The 22,860-nt window shown below is 39.4% G+C and overlaps 1 protein-coding gene across 1 annotated transcript in view; it reads left to right on the plus strand.

Moving 5' to 3' along the window:
• The window catches only part of LOC309548122 (uncharacterized protein), a 537,501-nt gene extending 517,196 nt beyond the window's left edge, over positions 1–20,305 (plus strand). Inside the window, exons 33-35 of the mRNA XM_082248087.1 lie at positions 10,779–10,931; positions 16,709–16,909; positions 20,188–20,305. Coding sequence (XP_082104213.1) covers positions 10,779–10,931; positions 16,709–16,909; positions 20,188–20,226 — 393 coding nt within the window. The 3' untranslated portion in view covers positions 20,227–20,305. The remainder of the gene's footprint in view (positions 1–10,778; positions 10,932–16,708; positions 16,910–20,187) is intronic.
• The last annotated feature ends 2,555 nt before the right edge of the window (positions 20,306–22,860 follow it).

Here is a 22,860-nt window from a genome sequence, read left to right on the forward strand (position 1 = left end):
CGTGTGAAATATACAGTATATATAATATATTGTATTATATACTGTATCATTTAAATAAAACCAACACTAAAGAAAGATATGTGAATAATAAATGTAAGAAGTGTTTTGTATGACCTTTATTTCTACTTGGCTGAAGAAATGAATCAAAATAAATGATTGTGCCGATTTGATGAGCTAAAACACAAAGCCATTTGACAGAAGCTTCCCTTCAGCCTGTTTGTATCTGCCTGTGCCTTCTGATTGTGACGTGAATCACTGTGACAAGGCTGTATCCAGAATATCTTGTAAAATATCCCTGCTTCTGACCAGTCATCCACACAGTTAAGCCAATTACTAATACATTTCACATGCAGTTTTTCTATTCCATATGCATACTTTCAACGTTGTGCAGATTGCTTAAAAATTATTATTTGCACTAAACTGCAGGCAGTGGGTCACTAAGAACCACTCTGATTCATACAGTTCCAATCTAATACACAAAAGCTATTGGCAATATCTTCGCAGTGAGTCAGATCTCTGCGGATGCTAATGTTGCATGTTGGTCTCTGTGACTTCTTTCATGCGTCATCAGCTTGGTGACAGCAGTGGCTTTTACTTTCTGTAGAAAATTACTTCTCCCTCATTATCCTTATGAAGTTCCCATATTGCTGTGTAGTATTTATTTTTTTAATTCTTTTCAATCATTTATTGAAAAGATTTTGTAGATACTTACACGTATGAAACTCCTGGGATGATAACCCAAAGGATATGCTTCAAAGCTGAAAGAACAATTTTTAACTAGGCTACAGATGCAAAAAAATTGGCCTCCAAGAACAACCTTAGTCTCTCTGACACTCCTGGTTGATCAAAAATTACTGCAAGCACTTATAAGAACATGAGTATACTGTACATACCTTTAACTCAGCTGTGAATTAGCATCAGGAAATAGACACAAGACTGTTTAGTGGTAAATAAACTCAAAGTATTGGTACGGGTTAGGATAAAAATGGTGGTTTAAACATAAATGAACACACTGAAGGTAATTCAGACACAGTCTGCTAGACAGTATAATCACAATGCCAAGGTAACATAGAATAGAGTTCTGTACTACTAGACTAGAGTTAACTCACTAATCAACAAAGTCAGCAATAAAAAGAGCATATAAAAATTAACTACAATGTAAATAATAATACTATAACTAGCCTAGAGTGCACTCTCGGAGAATAGCTAGGTTATGGTGCAATGTCCTGTAAGGTACCTTTTAGCATAAGCAATAGGTAAGGGTCTCTGTGTAGCAGCTGTAACTGGACAGTCTTTGTCCTAAAACCTAGTACACACAGGTCATTTTTTTCTTTTCCGTTTAACCCAGCGGGCTACCCCCCCTACCAGCCTTACCTCTCCAGCCATTCTCCCTCAAGGCAAGAGGAATCTGTGTCCTGTACAGCCTGAGAAAATGCAGCTCTTCCTCCCTCCTCAGTAATATATATATATATATATATTTATATATATATATATAAAATAAAATGTTATTAATAAAAAAAATATTCACTCTCTTTAAAAAGAAAAATGAATCCCTAGATTGCAACAATGATGTCGTTTGATATGGCTTATGTGAACACAATATCATTGATTAATTTCATTCATAATATCATTAATTTGTTAATTTGTTCCCTCGTTAACACAACCTAATTGTATTTTAATATTATGCTGACAATTTACACAAATTGTCTTTTCTTTCATGAGAGTCACAATGTAGTATTGAAAGGGCAGTAAAGCTCTTCTAAAGTAAAACACATACGTTCACTTTGAGCTTTACCATTCCACTACATTACCAAAAAGTGGCACTAATGTGGTATCAATTTAACCCCTTCCTACTGCCGCCTCACAGCCCTTTAAGAGAATCTAAATGCTGAGAGGCGGAAGTGGAAATTCCATTCATCTGAGAACTGTAATTGGCGGTCACAGTGGTAACATGATTGAAAGCTCCCGATTGCAAGTATGCATTGGGAGCTTTCTGTGACACTTTAGCTACTTTGCTGGGAGAGGGCAGTGAGTGCACTCTCAGCACAGTAAACAGTTTCCCTATAGATGCATATATGCATCCACTCGGCATTAAAGCCCACCCGCTGAGTGGTCACATACTGTATATGAAGCCAGCAATCGGGAAGTGATTAATGAGCAAGCTTTGTTGATAACATTTTGCAGTAAATATATGGGGTACACAAACCTAATGAATGTGTTATGTAAGGGAAAAATACAGGAGAAGTCTTTTTTTTCTAATTTTATTTATTCGCAATGAAAAAACAAAGATATAAAAAGACAGTATCAAAATTTTCTATCAAACTAAAGCCCTTTCTGTTCCAAAAAAATGATGTATAATATGTTAGGGTAGGCTACAAAAGCTAAAAAACGTATTGTGTGGAACTGAGACATTGTCAAAAAAACATTCTGGGACTCAGGGGGCTTGAGAGAGAAAATGGCCTGGGGACAAAAGTGGTTAATGAACAGCGAACAGTAGAGAGAAGATTAAACAATATACAGCATACATACAAACATTATCAGTAGTAGTGCCTGCCAGGAAAATATTGAGACCCTTAATAAATAGCTGTCTCAAAAATGTTTAAAAAATTATTTGTAAATCTTAACACAAATGCCTTACTTTTATCTGTATCATTCCACTCTTAAGAGAAGGAGCATAAGGGGATGCAGTCAAAACAGCTATTACACACACACTTGCAGCAGACATGAAACAATAAACAGTCTGTTGCTGAGCGAGTAGGTTGATAATGAATGTAAAATATGTAGTGTAGAACGATCGTTGATTAACCTGTTTTTCACATCATAATTATAACTTGTATTTATACACCACCCTGAAAAAACCTGTTCCATCCCATACTGCAGAGCTTGTACTTAATACTGCAAACATGTTATTTAAAGTATAGAGCTGGGTGAAATTGTACGGAGCACATAACTGACACTGTGTATAGTCACAATAGTGCATGGATGGAAGCTGTATAACAATATTTCTTCCATAACAGAATCTGCTAATGTTTTTTTCAAAAGGATCATAAATATTTGCAGGGTTAAATATAGCATGTAAGCCCATTTACTAAAATCTTATATACAATTCAGCACGTTAAAGTGATTTTAAAAGTAATTTTTAAATTTCATTAACTTTGCAGCTTTCATGAAAATATTTACTTATAATACTGTAGTGGGGGAAAAAAGTATTTGATCCCCTGCTGATTTTGTACATTTGCCCACTGACAAATAAATGATCAGTCTATAATTTTAATGATAATTAAACAATTAAACAGAAACAAAACAAAAAAAATCCAGAAAAACACATTTCAAAAAAGTTATAAATTGATTTGCATTTAATGAGTGAAATCAGTTTTTGACCCCTTCGCAAAACATGACTTAGTACTTGGTGGCAAAACTCTTGTTGGCAATCACAGAGGTCAGACATTTCTTGTAGTTGGCCTCTAGCTTTGCACACGCAAACTTGTGGCAAAATATAAAATATTCCATGGACTCACCATGCCTCTCAGCTAATAGCTTGGAATGTCTACTTTGCAAAATGGGGTCATTTGGGGGGGTTTTGTGCTATCTTGAAATTTCAGGGCCTTTGAAACTGTGACAGGTAATGCGGAGGTGAAATGCACAATTTACGCCATTAGAAAACCTGAAGGTGGTGATTGGCTTTCGGGGTCCCATACACAGCTAGGCTCCCAAAAAGTCTCACACATGTGGTATCCCTGTACTCAGGAGAAGCAGCAGAATGTATTTTGGGGTGTCATTTCATATATACCCATGGCGTGAGCAATATATCATTTAGTGATAACTTTGTGTAAAAAAACAAAAAAAAACAAATTGTCACCTTCCCGAAACTTAGGGCAAAATATAAAATACTCCATGGACTCAATATGCCTCTCAGTAAATAGCTTTGAGTGTCTACTTTTCAAAAAGTGGTAATTTGGGAGGTGTTTGAACTGTCCTGGCTTTTTATGTTCAATCTTAGCCACACATCACCCACTCTTCTAACCACTTGAAAACCAAGCTTTTTCTGTGACTTTTTGTTTACATGAAAAAATATATTTTTTTTTTACTAGAAAATTACTTTGAACCCCAAACATTATATATTTTTTTTAAAGCAGAGGCCCTAGAGAACAAAATGGTGGATGTTGCAAATTTTTTTGTCACACGGTATTTGCGCTCAGATTCTCCAAACGCAGTTTCTGCAAAAAAAAAAAAAAAAATTTTATTTAATGCACAAATACACTATATAATTCCAAATTGTTTGGTAAAATTTAAAAGATGATCTTATGCCGAGTACATAGATACCAAACATGACATGCTTTAAAAATTGCGCACGCCTGTGCAGCGGCAACAATCTACGTACATTTTTAAAAACCTTTAAAAGTCTTTACAGGTTACCACTTTAGACTTACAGAGGAGGTCTACTGCAAGAATTACTGCCCTCAACCTGGCGTTCGCAGCGATACCTCACATGCATGCTGCAATTGCGGTTTACATATGACACTAGACCAACGTTTGCGCGCGCCTTTGCGTGCAAGCACGGGGGGACAGCTTACTGCATCTGGAAGGGGAAGTTGGGCAGGAACACCTCCTGGGTACAGGTAGGCATTGATGATCTCTTCCTGGAATTCTCGGAAGGATCCAGTTCGTCCTGACGCTCTGTATAGTACAAAGGCATTCAGCATAGCCAATTGAAATAAATAAACAGAAACTTTTTTGTACCATCGTCTGGCTTTACGGGCAACTAAGTACGGCACCAAAAGCTGGTCATTAAGGTCCACCTCTCCCATATTAAGGTTATAGTCGTGGACACAGAGGGGTTTCTCCATAACACCAGTTGCTGTAGTAATTCGGACTGTTGTTTCTGCGTGAAGGGAGGACAGAACGAAAACATTCCGTGTATCCCTCCACTTCACTGCAAGCAATTTGTCCATTTTCAAGCAGCCTCTCTCCCCCCCGACTAAGACGGGAATTTACAAGCCATTGGGGGAAGCCCCGGCGATTAAGTCGCACGGTGCCACATGTGCCAATTTGTAATTCGAGCAGGTGACTAAAAAGTGGCACGCTTGTGTAAAAATTGTCCACGTACAAATGGTACTCCTTTCCGGATAAGGGTGACACCAAGTCCCAAACTATCTTGCCGCTGCTCCCTATGTAGTCTGGGCAGTTGGGGGGCTCACCAGTGCTATCTTTTCCCTCGTAGACCCGGAAACTAACTGTATAACCTGTGGCCCTGTCACAGAGCTTATACAGTTTGACCCCGTATCTGGCACACTTGCTGGGGAGATACTGTTTCATACCAAGGCGGCCAGTAAACTTAATAAGGGACTCATCAACGCAGACAACTTTTGGGGGGTAAACAAGGCTGCAAACCGCTGATTGAAGTCCACGAGGGGCAGAATTTTGTGGAGCCGGTCATATTCATGGTCTCCCCGGGGACGACAGATTTCATTGTCGTTGAAATGCATAAACTGCAGAATTTGCTCGTATCTCACCCTGGACATGGTAGCAGAGTACACGCGCATATGGTGAATTGGGCTAGTGGACCAATAAAATCACTCTTTTTGGTTATGCCCATGTTGAGGGAAAGGCCCAGAAAGGTCTTAAACTCGGAAACCGTTATAATTGTCTGGCAAGGGACGTATTTGGGTTGGCGGCGATGAATTGACCAGCGTATATGTAAATTTGTTTGGTCCATAATAGATTTGAAAAGATCTTCTGTGAAAAACAGCTCATAAAAATTCAGGGGAGTAAAATTGGCTGTTTCTACGTGGATTCCAGGTTGGCCAGTGAATGGGGGAAGTGCGGGCGCTGAAGTATCAGTGGGTTGCCAATCAGGATATGTCAGCATATCAGGGAGGGCACTATGGGCTCTATGGACCTGTCTTCGAATACGCGGTGACTGCGGGCCACTACTTGTGCTAGCCACCGCACCAGCTTCAACTGCACTTATGTCACCAAGTGTTACTGCAGTGCTTGTTGTACTAGGTCCAGGGTGTACTAGGCCGCTGGTGCTCGCCAGATCACCAGAAGGCTGAGTGGCACTAGTACCGACACTCTGCTCCATACGAGCATGCTGCGATCTCTGCACCTCTTCAACTCCAGAATGGGCTCGGGTACACCTGGTTCTAACAGGGACCCATCCGTCGTCTGAGCTATCTGTCAGGGAGCCGCTGCTCTCTTCAGGTTCATATACTGACCCTGATTCTGCCAGTGAGGCTTCCCCATCGCTCTCATCTGACATGGTCAGTATACTTTAGTCCTCTGCACTACTGTACCACCGTTTGGTCATTATAGCAACTAAATTTACAGGTACAGTAGTGTGACTCGCAGGTAAAAAAGCAACTGGTTGTCAAGGACTATTTCAACCGCTACCAAAAAAACTGCTAATGCTAGCAGGGATCAGGCCTGACTCTAATAACACTGCGGTTTTGTGTGTTTTGTGTTTTTTTGTAAGTGACAGTAATCTATTGATTACTACACTTGCCTGGGTGGGGTCGGGTGGTCTGGGCGGAGGGGCTAAATGCAGGTGCTGGCAGGAATCAGTGCTGATCGTGCAAACACTGCATTTTGGGAACCCTAAACTATTGATCCGTTCAAACACTATACTAGTAATGGAGGTGTATGTGTGTGTATGTGTGTGTATGTGTTAATCAAGGGGTTATTTCTAACTATGCGCCGGGATCTGACGCTAACACTAACTAATGTCACCTGTGACACTAATAATAGTGATCAGAAAAAAAAAGTACACTATAAAAGAGACACTGTGAAGGGGCAATGAAGGGGTTAACTGGGGGTGATCAGGGGGGATCAGGGGGTTTATCTTTCTGGGGGGGTGGGGGGTGGCGGGGACCCTAAACCTACTTGGGACAGAAATTTACTGGCTAGCGCTAACTGAAGTCACAATCAACCTATCGCAGATATACAGAGAAACACTATATTTACCTGTGTATAGTGTGCAATGTGACAGGGGTAAAGAAGTTTGTTGGGGGTGATCAGGGGGGAGAGCAGGGGGTTAAATCTTTATTGGGGGGTGGCAGGTATCCTAACCCTAAAAGGAACGGCCGCAAGCGCTAAACCTGGTCACAAGTCACACTGATACAGGTATATAGGAAACTGCTATATACTGTTGTGACAGGGGGTGTAGGGGTTAACTGGGGGTGATCAGTGGGTTCAATCTTTATTGGGGGGTGGCGGGGACCCTAAACCTCCTTGGGACAGAAACAAACTCGCTAACTCAAGTCACAATCACACTAATACAAAATACAGTAAACCACTATATTACCTGTATATTAGTGTGCAATGTGACAGGGGGAAGGGGTTAACTGGGCGGGGATCAGGGGGTTAAATCTTTATTGGGGGGTTGGCGGGGATTCTAAACTAACTCGCTAGCGCTAACTCAAGTCACAATCACACTAATACAAAATACAGTAAACCACTATATTACCTGTATATTAGTGTGCAATGTGATGGGGGAGGGGTTAACTGAGGGTATCAGGGGGTTAAATCTTTATTGGGGGGGTGGCGGGTATCCTAAGCCTAAAAGGAACTGCCACAAGCGCTAAACCTGGTCACAAGTCACACTTATACAGGTATATAGGAAAATGCTATATACTGTATACAGTGTGTGTTGTGACAGGGGGTGTAGGGGTTAACTGGGGGTGATCGGGGGTTAAATGTGCCTAGCCTAGGTGTGTGTGTGTGCTTGGGGCAGTACTCACAGTTCAGATCTGCTCTCTCCTCTCGATGAATCCAAAAAGGATTTTGGGAGGAGAGAGCGGGTCTTTTCTGTGCCTTTGTTTACATTTCACAGGCACAGACAGTATCTGATTGGGCAGGACCGATCAACAGTCAGCCACTTACGTCGCTTTGCCTGTAAGTGGCTGACTGCCGCAGTAGATAGTCATGCGGCGGTCGGCAAGTGGTTAAGGTTTTGAGGGCTGATGTTTGGTAACTCAAACCTTCAGCTGCCTCCACATATTTTCTATAGGATTAAGGACTGGAGACTGGCTAGGCCCAGTGGCATAGCGTGGGGGGTGCAGGGGGGGGCGGCCGCACCGGGCACAACATCTGGTGCTAAAATCCTGCGGGTTAGGGGGCGCAAATTACTTGCCTTGCCCCGGGTGCTGACAACCCACACTACGCCACTGGCTAGGCCACTCCTTTGTTGCCTTGGCTGTGTGTTTTGCGTCACTGTCATGCTGGAATACCCATCCAAGACCCATTTTCAATGTCCTGGCTAGGGGAAGGGGGTTCTCACCCAAGATTTGATGGTACATGGCCCCATCCATTCTCCCTTTGATGCTGTCCCCTTAGCAGAAAAACACCCCCAAAGCATAATGTTTCCACCTCCATGTTTGATGGTGGGGATGGTGTTCTTGCGGTGATAGGCAGTATTCCTCCTCCTCCTCCAAACACAGCAAGCTGAGTTGATGCTGAAGAGCTTAATTTTGGTGTCATATGACCACAACACTTTCACCCATTTCTCCTCTGAATCATTCAGATGTTCATTAGCAAGCTTCAGAAGAGCCTGTACATGTGCTTTTTTGAGCAGGGGGGCCTTGCGGGCGCTTCAGGATTTCAGTCCTTTACGGCGTAGTGTGTAACCAATTGTTTTCTTGGTGACTATGGTCCCAGCTGCCTTGAGATCATTGACAAGATTTTGCCATGTAGTTCTGAGCTGATTCCTTACTGTTCTCATGATCATTGAAACTCCACGAGGTGAGATCTTACATGGAGCAGCAGACCGAGGGAGATTGACAGTAATTTTGTGTTTCTTCCATTTGCGAATAATCGCACAAACTGTTGTCATTCTCTCACCAAGCTGCTTGTCTATGGTCTTGTAGCCCATTCCAACCTTGTGTAAGTCTACAATCTTGTTCCTGACATCCTTGGACAGCTCTCTGGTCTTGGCCATGGTGGAGAGATTGGAATCTGATTGATTGATTGATTGATTGATTGATTGCTTCTGTGGACAGGTGTCTTTTATACAGGTAACAAGCTGAAATCAGGAGCACTCCCTTTAAAAATTAATAGTGCTAACGAAATCCGATAATGTAACCCATGGAGCTGCTGCTGAAGTATGGGGTTATAATAACCCTATTTGATCACTATAAAAATAACTCAGCACTGCTCCTAAAAAGTCCCTGCTTGATGCTTTTCACCCCTCCCACTGGGCGTCTAAAGAAACTTCTGAGGAAGCCCCGTAGTAGCGGTGAAACATGTCTAAGAATCAACAGCTGTGGGTCAGTGGGGAGTACAGGAGGGGAGCGCAGCACTGTGAACCCTGCACTAAGAAAGAAGTATCTGCACTGGGACTTTGAATTGCACCATTCACTTTTATGTGTACATATATGGACTTAAAATATTATGTGTACATATATGGACTTAAAATATGGAATTAAAATTAAAATGTATGCATCGGCACTTTGAGTTGCACTGATCACTTTATATGTACATCTATGGACTGTATGAATTAAGAACCAAGTTATTGAATTTAATATATTGGGATTTATGAATTTTGGTATATTGTAGAGAGCAAAGAAAGTTATGTTGTTGGTTTAGGAGCTGCGCTGAGTTTTTTTATAGTGATTCATAAAAATAATACCTAATTACTTTGCCTTTATAGAGTGGCAATGCTTTCTCCTGCATTGTCACAAGGTCATATTCTCTCCAAATTGAGACTATAAGTAGCCATGCTGACACACATTGTACAGGCATGGTCTACTGTTGTCACACCAAGGAAACCCACTGAGAATAGCCATGGAGTCATCACTGGGGTGCACTGGGATGTTTCATGGATGGTTGTCCACTTTGCTATAACTTTGTGGCATTTGATTTCTATCCCATCAAATATACCTTTCTTTTTGTTTGATAGATAACACTTTAATTTGTCAGACAAAATATATATTTACAGTATTTTACAAGTTTCGACCTGTAATTTTTATGAACACAATTTTTATGTCATTAACACATCCTAAAATTGACCTTTCTGGAACTTACCTGTCTGCATTCCTCACGTCACATACAAAGCAACAGTATCCTTTTTTAAAAAAAAGCTGTCATTTTTCTAATTTAAAAAATGCTGATCTTGATCTCCATTTCGTAACTTTGCCTAGCCTAGGCAGAGATGATATCATTAGTCTGCTGCAGCCAAGAGGAAGAATATATCCTATCTCTTGATGATTACACAGCCTCAGCACTATCAGTTTACATACTTTGAGGCTGTATTCAGGAGCTGCTCTCTTGTACCATGCCCTAATGCTGTCATTTTACACCCCCTGGAGCCACAGCAGGGGGGTGGAGCAGCAGAAGGCAGCTGGAAGGAGACAAAACCATTACACATATGTTTAAAGGCCTAAATCTATTCCTGAAAAACAATTACTGTATATTTAGTAGCTGTACAGTGACAAATTGCCCCAGATCACACACCCCTAATACATAGTTTGTGTCTTCCACGCGTAGGCCAACAACTGGGGATTGGTTTTATTGCCTGTCCCTGCAAAGAAAATGAGAATCAGGCAAAAACCTACAACCAGAAAATGGTCTTTCTGTTGACTTTTCTACATTGGTAACAAACAGTTGTCCAGCAATGGGTGGCCTAATGTACCATGACTCAAAAAATATACATTTCTTCAACAGTGGATTCATTTTTCATATCCAAATAGTTGAATATACAGTATATAATTTCTGCAGTTAATAAATTTATTTCCCCATCTCACCAAAGTACAATCTTGAAATAACTTTTCTTACTGTTTTAGGGGTTTATGCAGACATTATCAATGACTTCTGTGAAATTGGGCATTCAAGATGCCCTGCAGAAAAAACAAATACAGCTTCAAAAAAAATACGGAAGCATAACCATGGAAATATGGGATGGTCATTACTTTGATGAAGAACATTATGCCTTACCGGTAAGTTTTTTACATTTAACATCATGTTAAAAACAATATGTCTTATAAATAACTAACACAGCTAATGGCCATGCATCAAAACATAAAAGTACAAAGATTTACCTTTAATGGCTTTCAACAGACATGCACAGATAATTCAGTACTGCATGCGTAAAAATATATTTTACATCTTGAAGAACCTGTAGCTGGCAACAGTTATAGATTTAATTCTCAATATTTTTTTAATCATTTTTAGTGAAGTAAGTTACAATACAATACATACAATTATCTGAATCAACAACCGGAAGTTTAGGGAGGTGCACTCCTTCTGTATATTTTGATTTAGTAAGAATGTTAAATTGACATCTAGGTTTTTTGTTTGTCCAGACAAATTGGTTGATGAGTTTTTGCAGAGAAGAGAAAAAGTATGTGGGTAATGGGATTGAGACATGAGGTTCAAAAGAGGTTTTGAACCTCTCATTCTCTGCATTAAGGTAATTAAAACTCCCCTTGCTCCTCCCTATCCCTAAACACTTATCTGACTTCTCTTACAATCCAGGGCTGTCTTGGCTGCAGCCCCACTCTCCCCTTGTGGCAGGCGCAGCACTATGAAGTGCCTTATGCGCTGTGGCATTAGAAGAACTTGATTTCTCTGACTTCAGTCTAACCAGACTGTCTGTTACTTTATAAATCCCTTTAATACCATTCTATGGAAAGCAGTAGGTTTAACCACTTAAGCCCCGGAAGATTTTACCCCCTTCCTGACCAGAGGGTATTTTGCGATTCGGCACTGCGTGACTTTAACGGACAATTGCGCGGTCGTGCGACGCTGTACCTAAACGAATTTGACGTCCTTTTTTTCCCACAAACAGAGCTTTCTTTTTGTGGTATTTGATCACCTGTGCGATTTTTTGATCACGCGCTATAAACAAAAAAAGAGCGTCAATTTTGCAAAAATAACAATATTTTTCACATTTTTTTATATGAAATTCCCCCCAAAAAAAAAGTAAAAATCAAAATTTTTTAAAATTTTCGGCCAATTTGTTTTATGCTACATATGTTTGGTAAAAAAAATAGCAAAAAGCGTATTTTGATTGGTTTGCGCAAAAGTTATCGCGTTTACTAACAAAGGGAAAGATTTTTGTCATTTTTGTTGTTTTTTTTTTTAACGCGTAATGGCGGCGATCTGCGATTTTTTTTGCGGTACTGCGACATTGGGGCGGACAGATCGGACCCTTGACACTTTTGGGGTTACCAGTGACATTTCTACAGTAATCAGTGCTATACATATGCACTAGATAAAAACAGGTATATACTGCGCTAGATCAAAGAAAAATAGTGTTTTGATATTACCAGCTGCTGGCATAAGAAAGTTGTTGTACCTCAACCCAGTAGAATGAAAACAAGAGTATGCAGCGCTTGGTGGAAAACACAAAAAAATGAGCAATCTATATTAGATACATAGTGTCACAATATATCAATGTACACTAGAAAAACAGTGAAAGAAGAGTCCGTGGAGAGGAAAAACGTCCAACAGGAAGCTCAGGTGGTGTGTTGAATAGATGTGACCTTCACCAAAACACCCAAAGTAATAGCCCGGATCTGTGACTTCCGGGTCATCGGAGGTTCACTTCCCTTTCTCTATATAGATGTGCGGTTGGAGCTGGAGGTGTGGAAGGTGATTGGATGGCACAGATGCCGCTCCTCCCCTTCCGACTCCCACAGCCTTTTTATTGGGGTGACTGGCGATCTCTAACCACGCCCCCTGATGATGTCATACTTTGATGAAACCGGTAGGGGACCGGTGATCGTCTGCTTTATGCACACCCTTTAGTGTCCTGTTACTTCACTCAGGAGACCGGGCTGCAGCTACCGCACATTTCATCTGGAGATCCCCGCAAGACCATAACTTGATGCCTATATGTCGTGATTCACATGTGAGTGTAAAATCTACTTCTTATTAAAAGTAATATCTTGAACGTATTACACCATGCGAGGTCTCTTTTTCCTACATGTGACATGACTATATGTCCCCACGAGAGGATATTGTTTGATGGTACTAAGGCAGTTCTTTGCTGGAGGTGATCCTTTACATGTACAAGAATCGAGGAGTGCTGTGGAGTGTGAGGAGCCCTTGTTGCAAGCGCTATATGATCTCTGTCATGGGGATCATATAAGTCTGGTAAGAGGCTATTACTTTGGGTGTTTTGGTGAAGGTCACATCTATTCAACACACCACCTGAGCTTCCTGTTGGACGTTTTTCCTCTCCACGGACTCTTCTTTCACTGTTTTTCTAGTGTACATTGATATATTGTGACACTATGTATCTAATATAGATTGCTCATTTTTTTGTGTTTTCCACCAAGCGCTGCATGCTCTTGTATACATATGCACTGTTACTGTAAAAATACACTGGTTGTGAAGGGGTTAACTTTATTTGGAAGGGAGGGGCTGTGTGTATCCCTAGGGGCGTGCTTTCTACTGTGATTGGCTGTGGCTTGAGCTGTAAGGACACTGATCAACGGATCTACATACTAGATCCGTTTTATCAGTGTCTTTACAGCGAGGAGAATGACAGGCAGCTTGTTTACACAAGCTGCCTGACATTCTCCCTCTCCCCCGCCGATCGCCGAGTGACCGGCGGACATCGGGTCCGCTGGTCACACGCGCGGGGGGGCCCGTGACCACGCGGGAGCGGGAGCGCGCCTCCGGGGGCGCGCGCTCGCTCCCTAGACCCTCACAAGCTAGTGATGTAGCCCTACGTCACTTTGCCTGTGAGGGGCTGACTGCCGACGTAGATCGGCGTTAGGCAGTCGGCAAGTGGTTAAAGAGCACACCAAACGCTTAAGATATCTTCTTTATTAACTTCAACTTTTCTTTATAGATAACACTGACACTTTGCAGCAGACAGTTCATATACAAACATGTGCTGCATAAAGTATAACAAAATGGTGGATATATTTCTCTCCTCAGTATCTGTACTTTCACATTAAATACTTTAGACACTTTATGATCTCTCTGAGAGGTATATCTGATGCTTAATCTATATTCTTTCTTCTCTATTGCTGTTTGCTATAATGTTTGAAATTTGTTTGTTTGCTTGTTTGAGTTCATGTTCGGTGGAACTACAAGTGAACACAAAACTAGTTCAGTATACAGTTCTATTAACAATAGGAACGTATATAACTATTAATTACCTATTTTTAGCCACTTGCTTCCATAAAACTGACTCTGTGGATCTGTGTCTGTACAGATCTCCTCTCTCTGGTGGAATGAGAATGCTGGCTGTGTGCATAGAACTTTTCCAGACAAAAGGAGTGTAAGGCTGGCTGTAATTGGCCAAGACTCTTGCTGAGTGTGGGATTGGCTGTGATTGGCCACAAACTCCTTATGGGTAATAAAGTTTAACTCTGTGCTTTCTGGTTTCAATTCTGCTGTGTCTGAGCTTACCTTACAGGCATATAAATGAATCTTACAGGCATATTTTCTCTTTTGCTTCTGTGAACACAATATACAACTGTTATATGACATCCAAACATGAAATCACAGTAAATAACTCTACTTTTGTCTCTCACATATAAACATATGCACTGTATCATATATATATATATATATATATATATATATATATATATATATATATATATTGTATAATATTTTTTGTAAAGTGGAGCTGTATCCGAAGTCAATTTAATGCCTGAGTAAGGTATAGAAAACTGTTGCCACCTCAAATTTGGCTCCTAAATGAAGCTGGCAAGTTTATGTTTAAAACATTAGATTTAGGTATATTTACTTTTTTGGGTTATTTTTAGGTCATATAGCATACTACATTATTAACTAAAACATTTGTTATTTTAGGGTAACTTGTCATTTTTTGTTTTGTTGTAGAGTTGATTAGGCAAGCAATCTTATAGTTTAGATACTGGGAACAAAGTCTGCTGCTTCATTATGTAGGCTGGCCATACACAGAACAAATTTCTTTCCTGCAAACACAGGTTGATGCGGTAATCCCTCCTGCTGAGCTATTGTCTTCTCAAAGCAAGGGGGGGGATGCTGTCCCTGTCTGGAGAAAAAAGGGATTATTGCTAGCAGCTATAGCAGCTGCTAGCAATAATCGGAGATAAAACCCAGCAGACTGGTTTTACCCAAGTTGATCAATCGATCAACTTGGCACATTCAGCCTATCCATACATGGTTCGAATCTTTCCAAGATTCGAACCATGTATGGCCAGCCTTAGTGTGTAATAGTTAGCTTTAAGACATTTTTAGAGGTTTTTTTGTAGTTGTAGAAGAGATTCAAGTATTTGTCTTCCAGTGGTAATTTGTGTGAGGGTTTCTGTTTATTTAAGGCTTTTATATTTGTATTATCCTCATGACCATCTCTATTTCATGGGCTCTTTGTCTTTTGTCATGGGAGCTAATTTTTAACTGAATAAAATGCATATGTGCAAGACCAGTGTTTGTATTGGTGGACGTCCGGTGAGTCATTTGTTTCACAATAAAGTTGTTGGGCTTCTGAAAGTTGTTTTGCATTAGGTTGTGCTAAAAGGAAAGAGTTCAGCTTTCACAGATAATGAGGGGCATGGTCATTATGTTCACCTAAATTGACTAACATAAGAGCGTAGTCAGACAATAAAGTATTACCTATATCAGATATAGCCATCCTATGTAAAGACCATTTATCAGTAAGTATCATATATCATATCATGATACAAAAATACAATTGATTATAACATTCATATATATCTCAATAAGACATCTAATGAATAGTTCTCACCACAGGAAAACACTGCCCAAATCCTAAGGTATCAATTGTATTTTTGTAAATAAATGTATATAAAACCATTATTTCATGTGGATCCTTGTGGATCTTTAGGATCCGTATTTAATAAATTGATATTGTTTTTCATTTTGTCCTTAGTGTTACCGTGTATGAGGCATTATAAGTCTCCTGAGGAAGCCACAGTTGTGGTGAAACATGTTGAGGGGAAACCTTTGTACAAAGGCCATATGAATTTGTCATGGTTTTTTAATGTCTTTTTTTAAAACTTTTGATATTTTAAATAAAAATACTTTTAGATATAATGTCTAATTTTTGTGGATGAGCACCTAAAAATCCTGGTATCCATTCTTCCATTCTTAATTTTTGTGGATGAGCACCTTAAAAATCCAGTTATCTATTCTTCTACAAATAATGTTTACTAAAGTAGCCTAGAATTTTTTGAAGGACTCGTTCACACCATAATGTTGCAGTAGTGTGCCCTTTACCACAATACTCAGTAGTGCACCAAGCAGGGTGCATTGCGCTGGAATACCATTCATTCAATGATAACCTAATGTATCTCTGGAATACACAGCATTTTTGTATGCTATACACTTAAGAATGGAGCAGGAGTGAATTTTACTGCGTTCAAAATTGAGGAAAGGTGATAAAGTGCATTGTCACAACTCAAGTAAATGTGAGCAGGCCCTTAGGTAGCAACAATTCTGCACTGGTACCTTAAATTGCCTTCATATCTATCATATCTATCATCATCTCATTGTGGAGAACGTTTGAGTCTTTGGCCCAATGACTGTCTTTACAAGCATTACAGGTACTTGAAAGCACTACGAGATGCCTACATTTCAGCAGCATTGTTACTTTAGGAACATTTTAGGCCATGTTAGCTTCACTTCAACAATTGTGCACAAATATGTTTATTTTGGGAATTTACCAACCAATATAATGGTTAGTAATAAAATAATTTGTTAATACACATTGCCTTTACGAAAATACTTTTTTGTTAATCTGTAACAGGTTGTCAATGATCTTCTCACAATAACAAACACAAAGAAATTCTTGGCAATGCAGACCAGCAAAAAAGGCAAAGACATGTCTATGTTAGTAATAGAAAGCCTAGACAAGAAACAGAAGAAATTACACATAAATAGCCCAGAATATCAGCGGCATCAACAATTCTATGAAGAGGCTATGGGAGAAAAGTTTTATGATCTCATAGTAAGTATAATCTCAATGAAAACATGTTTTTATTAAAGTTTACTATATGTAAATACAAGTTTTACATATATAGGAATACTACTGGATTTGTGAAGGAATAAATTAATCCACAGTTATAAATATACAGTATATATTTCACAAATATACAAGCAAATTGCAGCTTTGTGATTAAAAAACAAAAAAAAAAAAAATGAAATGTTATACTGTTTCTCATGTCTGTGTAATTTGCAGTATGTATGTCCAATAAGAAATGATGGGAGAATATAGAACATGCTGGTAACTGAGGTGAAAACATGCCTAGTTTTATATATATATATACACTGTCTTTGTGTGCTATTACGTTTAGTATTAAAATGTGTAGTAATGATAAGTAAAGTTCAGTATTCTGAAGTCACTAATCATAATTCTCTGCAGTAAATTACAAAGTAATAGGTTCTTATGGTTAATGGATCAAAGCTTAATTAGAGGTCATAAATCTCTCACAAAATTTACATTCAGAGAAGCAGAAATATGGGTGCACCTTATCGCTCTTGTTGTTTGTGATAGCGATGGAACCCCTTGCAATAGTCATTCTCTGTAATCCTGTCATCAAGGGTACAAAATGTGGCTTGACAGAGCATAAATGTACACTTTATTTCAGATGTCATCTTAAAGAGGAAGTAAACCCTTAACTTTTTTTTTTCCTGCAAAGTAAATGCATAATGTGCTAGTATGCATCACATACTAGCACATTATGTGACACTTACTTGCAACGAAGCCCATGTTGTCCCTGCTGCCAGCGGCATCCATGCTCACCCGTCTTCCTTCCGGGTCTGTGGACTGCTGTATTATGCCCGGGAAGCGCCTGTCACGGCACAGGGCTTTGAAGAAACGGCACATGCAGACGTTTCTTTAGAGCGCATGTGCCGATGACGTCATCGGCTGCATGCAATGTAAATATCTCCTAAACGGTGCAAGTTTAGGAGATATTTATAGCACCTGTAGGTAAGCCTTAATTTAGGCTTGACTATAGGTAAAAGTCATTAAAGTAGGTTTACAACCACTTTAATGTTCATATCTTCACCTCTTACGACCCTTACCAATTTGCCTAAATTAGTATTTTCCTTTACAGACATATCTGGCCTTTCAGTAAAAAAAAAAAATATATATATACACATTTTTGATCTTAAACGTCCACTTGCCCCCTGCTATGATGTCACTACTCCGGTCTAATTTTGAATTCAATTGGGCCGTTAGGTTTATCCCTTATTTAGGGATTCACTTCTGTATTTCTCTAAATATGTATCTATTGTATATTTCTTCTATTTTCACCTTATTTCAACAAAACTACCCTCTATCTCTCTGTCACTTTAGACACATTTGGGAGACCTGGAATGGTGGTCAACCTCTTAGCATTTGTGGTTTGGGAGAATACTGTACATACAATTAAATTGAAGGATTATCATACCTTTTTTTAGAACCCTCCCTATACCCATTCCCAAATGAGAAACCAAACAGATTACCAGAACAAAACTGTTCACCTATAAAACCAGGGAAGTCCTAATCTACTTGCATATCATCAAGCAACTCAACAAGCCCATTTAGCACAAACTACTATCAGAGGAACTCAGCCTCAGTTGGATGAACTTCTATATTGTGTCCCACCCTTTCTTCCTTTCAGTGTGGGAAAGACATAAGAACACTATCTTCAGCTGATACCCATCATTGATAGTCCTGCATCTCAACCTGGCCAAAATCCACATAATGTCCAATAGTGAGGAAAAAAAAGGTTAAATTGTATTGGGGTCTTCTTGTCAAGTATTGAAATTCATAGCCTGGATCATTATAAAAAGAAGCTTGAATTACTTCTATCAGAGATCTGCCATTATATTCAGATAGTCTCCTTTTATTAAGTCAAACTATTATTATGAAAATAATAAAAAAAAGAGTGCAGCGCCTGATAATGATAATAAACTAAATGCATACAGGTATATTATACATAGATCATGGAAAAATGGAACTTTGTATCCGTTAATGAGCACGACCCAAGTGCATAAAGTAAACTCAAACAAACTGAGTATGAAACAGTCTCTAAATCAATGAGAAGTCTTTGAAGAAAAATGGAAAAAAGTGATGACAGGAAGCCGCTCCCACTGTAGAGTAGTATCCACCGCCATGATGTAAATGCCAGGGTACTCTTACCGGATACGGTGGACCTTCAAACTAATGAAAGGTCAAACAGGCATATGTAGTAGGGCTCAGCTTTACTGATCATCAACCTCCAGAGATTCTCCAAACCGGAATAATGGTAAAATCAATAAACTTCCCTCTGCTTCTCCACAAGTCCCAGGATGAGGTGGACCTCGTGAGAAAATAAAGGCAATCCAATCGTGTAATACGTTCAGACACTGATATTTATTAAGAGATAAAGGACAGGTACTCACAAATTGCTTGCATGAATACAGCATATAAAATCCAAGATGGCCGCGGCGGAAGCGTGCTTGCGTGCGTCATACGAGACTGACGGGTTTCGTCATCATAGACGTTGTCAAAGGCCTAAAACTATTATTATGAAACTATATGAACTATCCTGTAGTTCAAGAGAGCCATTGAAGGGACACATTTCAACAATATATATTTTGCTTACGGCATGTACTCAAAAACTCCCATACATGCTTCAGTGGGAATTCTTTATAGAAATTTGGAACTTTAGAATTAGCAGGAAATTTCTAACAACGTATCTTGCATATCTATCCACCCTGCCCTGATAGAATCCAACTATAAAACTTGACAGAAAGGAATCAAGGATTGCAGTCACTTATTCATACTGACTTGTATTGGTGGCTATAAAAAGAGTGAAAAAGTAGGTGGAATCACTTTTTTTGCTGACTGAAAGGTGGTGTGATATTTTGCAATCACTAATAATTCTGGCAGCACATTTATGACCGGAACAGTCTATGGCTGGCAATACATTCTACAGTTTTCTTGTACAATTTTCCTTTAAATTTACCAAAACCATATAATATGGGGTCAAACCTAAACACTTTTAATTTGTATACAATCAGGCTGGCCCTTGTACTACATAGTTGAAGATAAATCTATAAGAAAATTGTATAATATATAGCTTAAGGTAAGGAGAAAAAGGTTCAGAATTGAGGTTTCATCAGGGATATTAAAAAAGGTAGACTGAAGTGTGAGAGAAAAAATAAACTTATGTAGGACTGCTATATGATGCATTTTGTGATTTTAGACATTTCCTCACTTTCTGTGTACTTCAATTTTTTTGTGTCTTTTTACAGGAGACGGCACTACTGAATGCTGGATATGGACCTTTATAAGGCATCTATTCTACAACAATACCTGGAAGAAATTAGAAACTATGTAGCAATGTTTAAAACATTTCTATTCAAACACCAGTGTAATTTACTATGCATTTTTTTTTATGCTTGTATATTGCATTGCTAGGCAAAGTAGTATTATAGAGTTTTATTTAGATTCATTAGCTTATAAGTAATTTCCCTACCACATACACATTTACAAGTGGCCATGTGAAACAAGCCAGCCGGAAGCTGTCATTTAGTGGCAGTAGTGATACCCCCAACTAAATGAATGACTCTCTGTTGCAGCAGCCAAATGTTATGGTTGGCAAATAAAATCTGGCTATTTTGTTCACCTATTCAAGCTGAGTTCAGGTCGAACTCATGCTCGAGCCAAACCCCAATCTAATCCATAATGGTCATTGGACATACAAAAATTGTGACGTGGTTATTAGCGATGTTTTTTTCTGAACTGTACAAAAGTCAGCTGTCATTCTTAGCCTTGAACTTGTTTTTTTTTCTGAACTGTACAGAAGTCAGCTGTCGTTCTTAGGTGTGGGTATTCCCCACAACTAAGTTGACAGGGGGGTGGGGATGCTTCTAACATTGTTGACCTAATATAACCATCATTGAATTATGGTTTGCTGCAAGAAAAATGCAGCAGGATCTATTTTTTTCACGTCATACAGGCCGTTTATTTTGAATAGGCTGCCAAAGGGCCCATTCATTTCAGGATTCACCCTGCCTCAATGTTCATGTTTTCATGCCTTAAGACAGGTTGCATTAAAAAGGCTATTTTAAATGAATGGGCTGTAAAGCACCTCAAAGTATCTAGGGCATGGTGCAGTGCAGTGGTAGTGTGCTGCAGTGCATTCTGATGCAATGTAAGTGCTTACTGGTGGTGCTTTGGGGTACCATTCAAACTGAAGAGAACTGAAATGCTCCAATATGTGCATTCTGCATTTCCACAATTGCTAGTGTGAATGAGCCCCAACACAACGCACCGCATGAACTGCTGTGCACTGCAAGCAAGCGTGAATGGTCCTTTAGCTAGGTACGTAGCTAGGTAATTTATGTACGTAGCTAGGTACATAGCATGGAAATCCAGAAAGCAGTCTTAACCACTTCTGGACCAGAAGGATTTACCTCCTTAACCACTTGTTGACCATATACTGTATATATACGTCAGCAAGCTGGCTCTCCCAGGCAAAACCCCATATCGATACGTCATTTGCCTGGGAGGAGCTAGGGGGCGCACTCCCACCCCCGATCGTCAGCGGGGAAGCTGGCGCGTGTGTCAGGCGGCTCTGATTGCCGCCTGACACTCTTGATCTCTCCCCGCTGACAGAGAAGGATGGTCGGCTGCTGTAAACACAGCCATCCATCCTTCTTGCTAGTGCATATTTTTAGCACTGCTTACTGTAGTAAGGTCACTGATACCCCCAAAAGTGTCAAAAATTTCAGTTAGGGGTCCGATCTGTCCCCCCCCAATATCACAGTCCCGCAAAAAAATCGCAGATCGCCGCTATCTATTAGTAAAAATTAAAAAAAAAACAATAAAAATGACATAAATCTTTACCGTAGTTAGTAAACACGATAACTTTTGTGCAAACCAATCAAAATAAGCTTATTGCGATTTTTTTAACAAAAATATGTAGCAGAAACAAATTGGCCTAAAATGTTAAAAAATTTGTATTTTTATTTATTTTTTTTTTTGGGAATGTTATATAGCAGAATGTGAAAAAATATTGTTTTTTATTGCAAAATTGTCGCTCTTTTCTTGTTTATAGTGCAAAAAATAAAAATCGCACAGGTGATCAAACACCACCAAAAGAAATCTCTATTTGTGGGGGAAAAAAGGACATCAATTTTATTTAGGTACAGCGTCACACGACAAAGTAATGCAGTGCCGAATCGCAAAAGAGGGCCTGGTCATTAAGGGGAAAAATCCTCCAGTCTGAAAGTGGTTAATGACCTGGACATTTTTTGCAATACGGCACTGCGTTATCTTAACTGACAATTGCATGGTCGTGCGACCCTATACCCAAATAAAATTAATGTCCTTTTTTCCCACAAATGCAGCTTTCTTTTGGTGGTATTTGATTACCTCTGCAATTTTTATTTTTTGCACTATAAACAAAAAAAATAGCAACAATTCTGAAAAAAAAACAATATTTTTTACTTTGCTATAAAATATAACCAATTAAAAAAAATGTAAAAATCGAATATTGTCATCATTTTAGGCCAGGGGTGGGAAATCATCCAGACCCCATCTGTGTCTATATGGGGGGATTTCCCTTCACTTCCAGTCCCATACCTAAAACAGTGAGTGAGAAGAAATCCCTCCAAAGTGAGAGAAAATCAGGTGGTCATCAGGATCACTAGATCTAATGTCCTCATTGGTAGAGTTCCCTCTGTATTCCTGTTCTGGTGACAACCCAGATTTTCTTTTACTTTCACACTTGGTGATAATGTTAACAGGACAAACAGAGAAAGGGTGAATCTCCCTAAGTGGGGCATAGACAACAATAACAACATGTCAGGTGTTCTAATTCCTGTCTACTCTATCTAAACCTAATAAAAAGTTTTGCTTTTAGTTATTCTTTAAGCTCATATAAAGTCACCTTGTACTATTGACCATACGGTGCCTTGAAA

Source organism: Pelophylax lessonae, assembly GCF_965119305.1.
Source record: "Pelophylax lessonae genome assembly, chromosome: 2".
NCBI classification, from domain to species: Eukaryota; Metazoa; Chordata; class Amphibia; order Anura; family Ranidae; genus Pelophylax; species Pelophylax lessonae.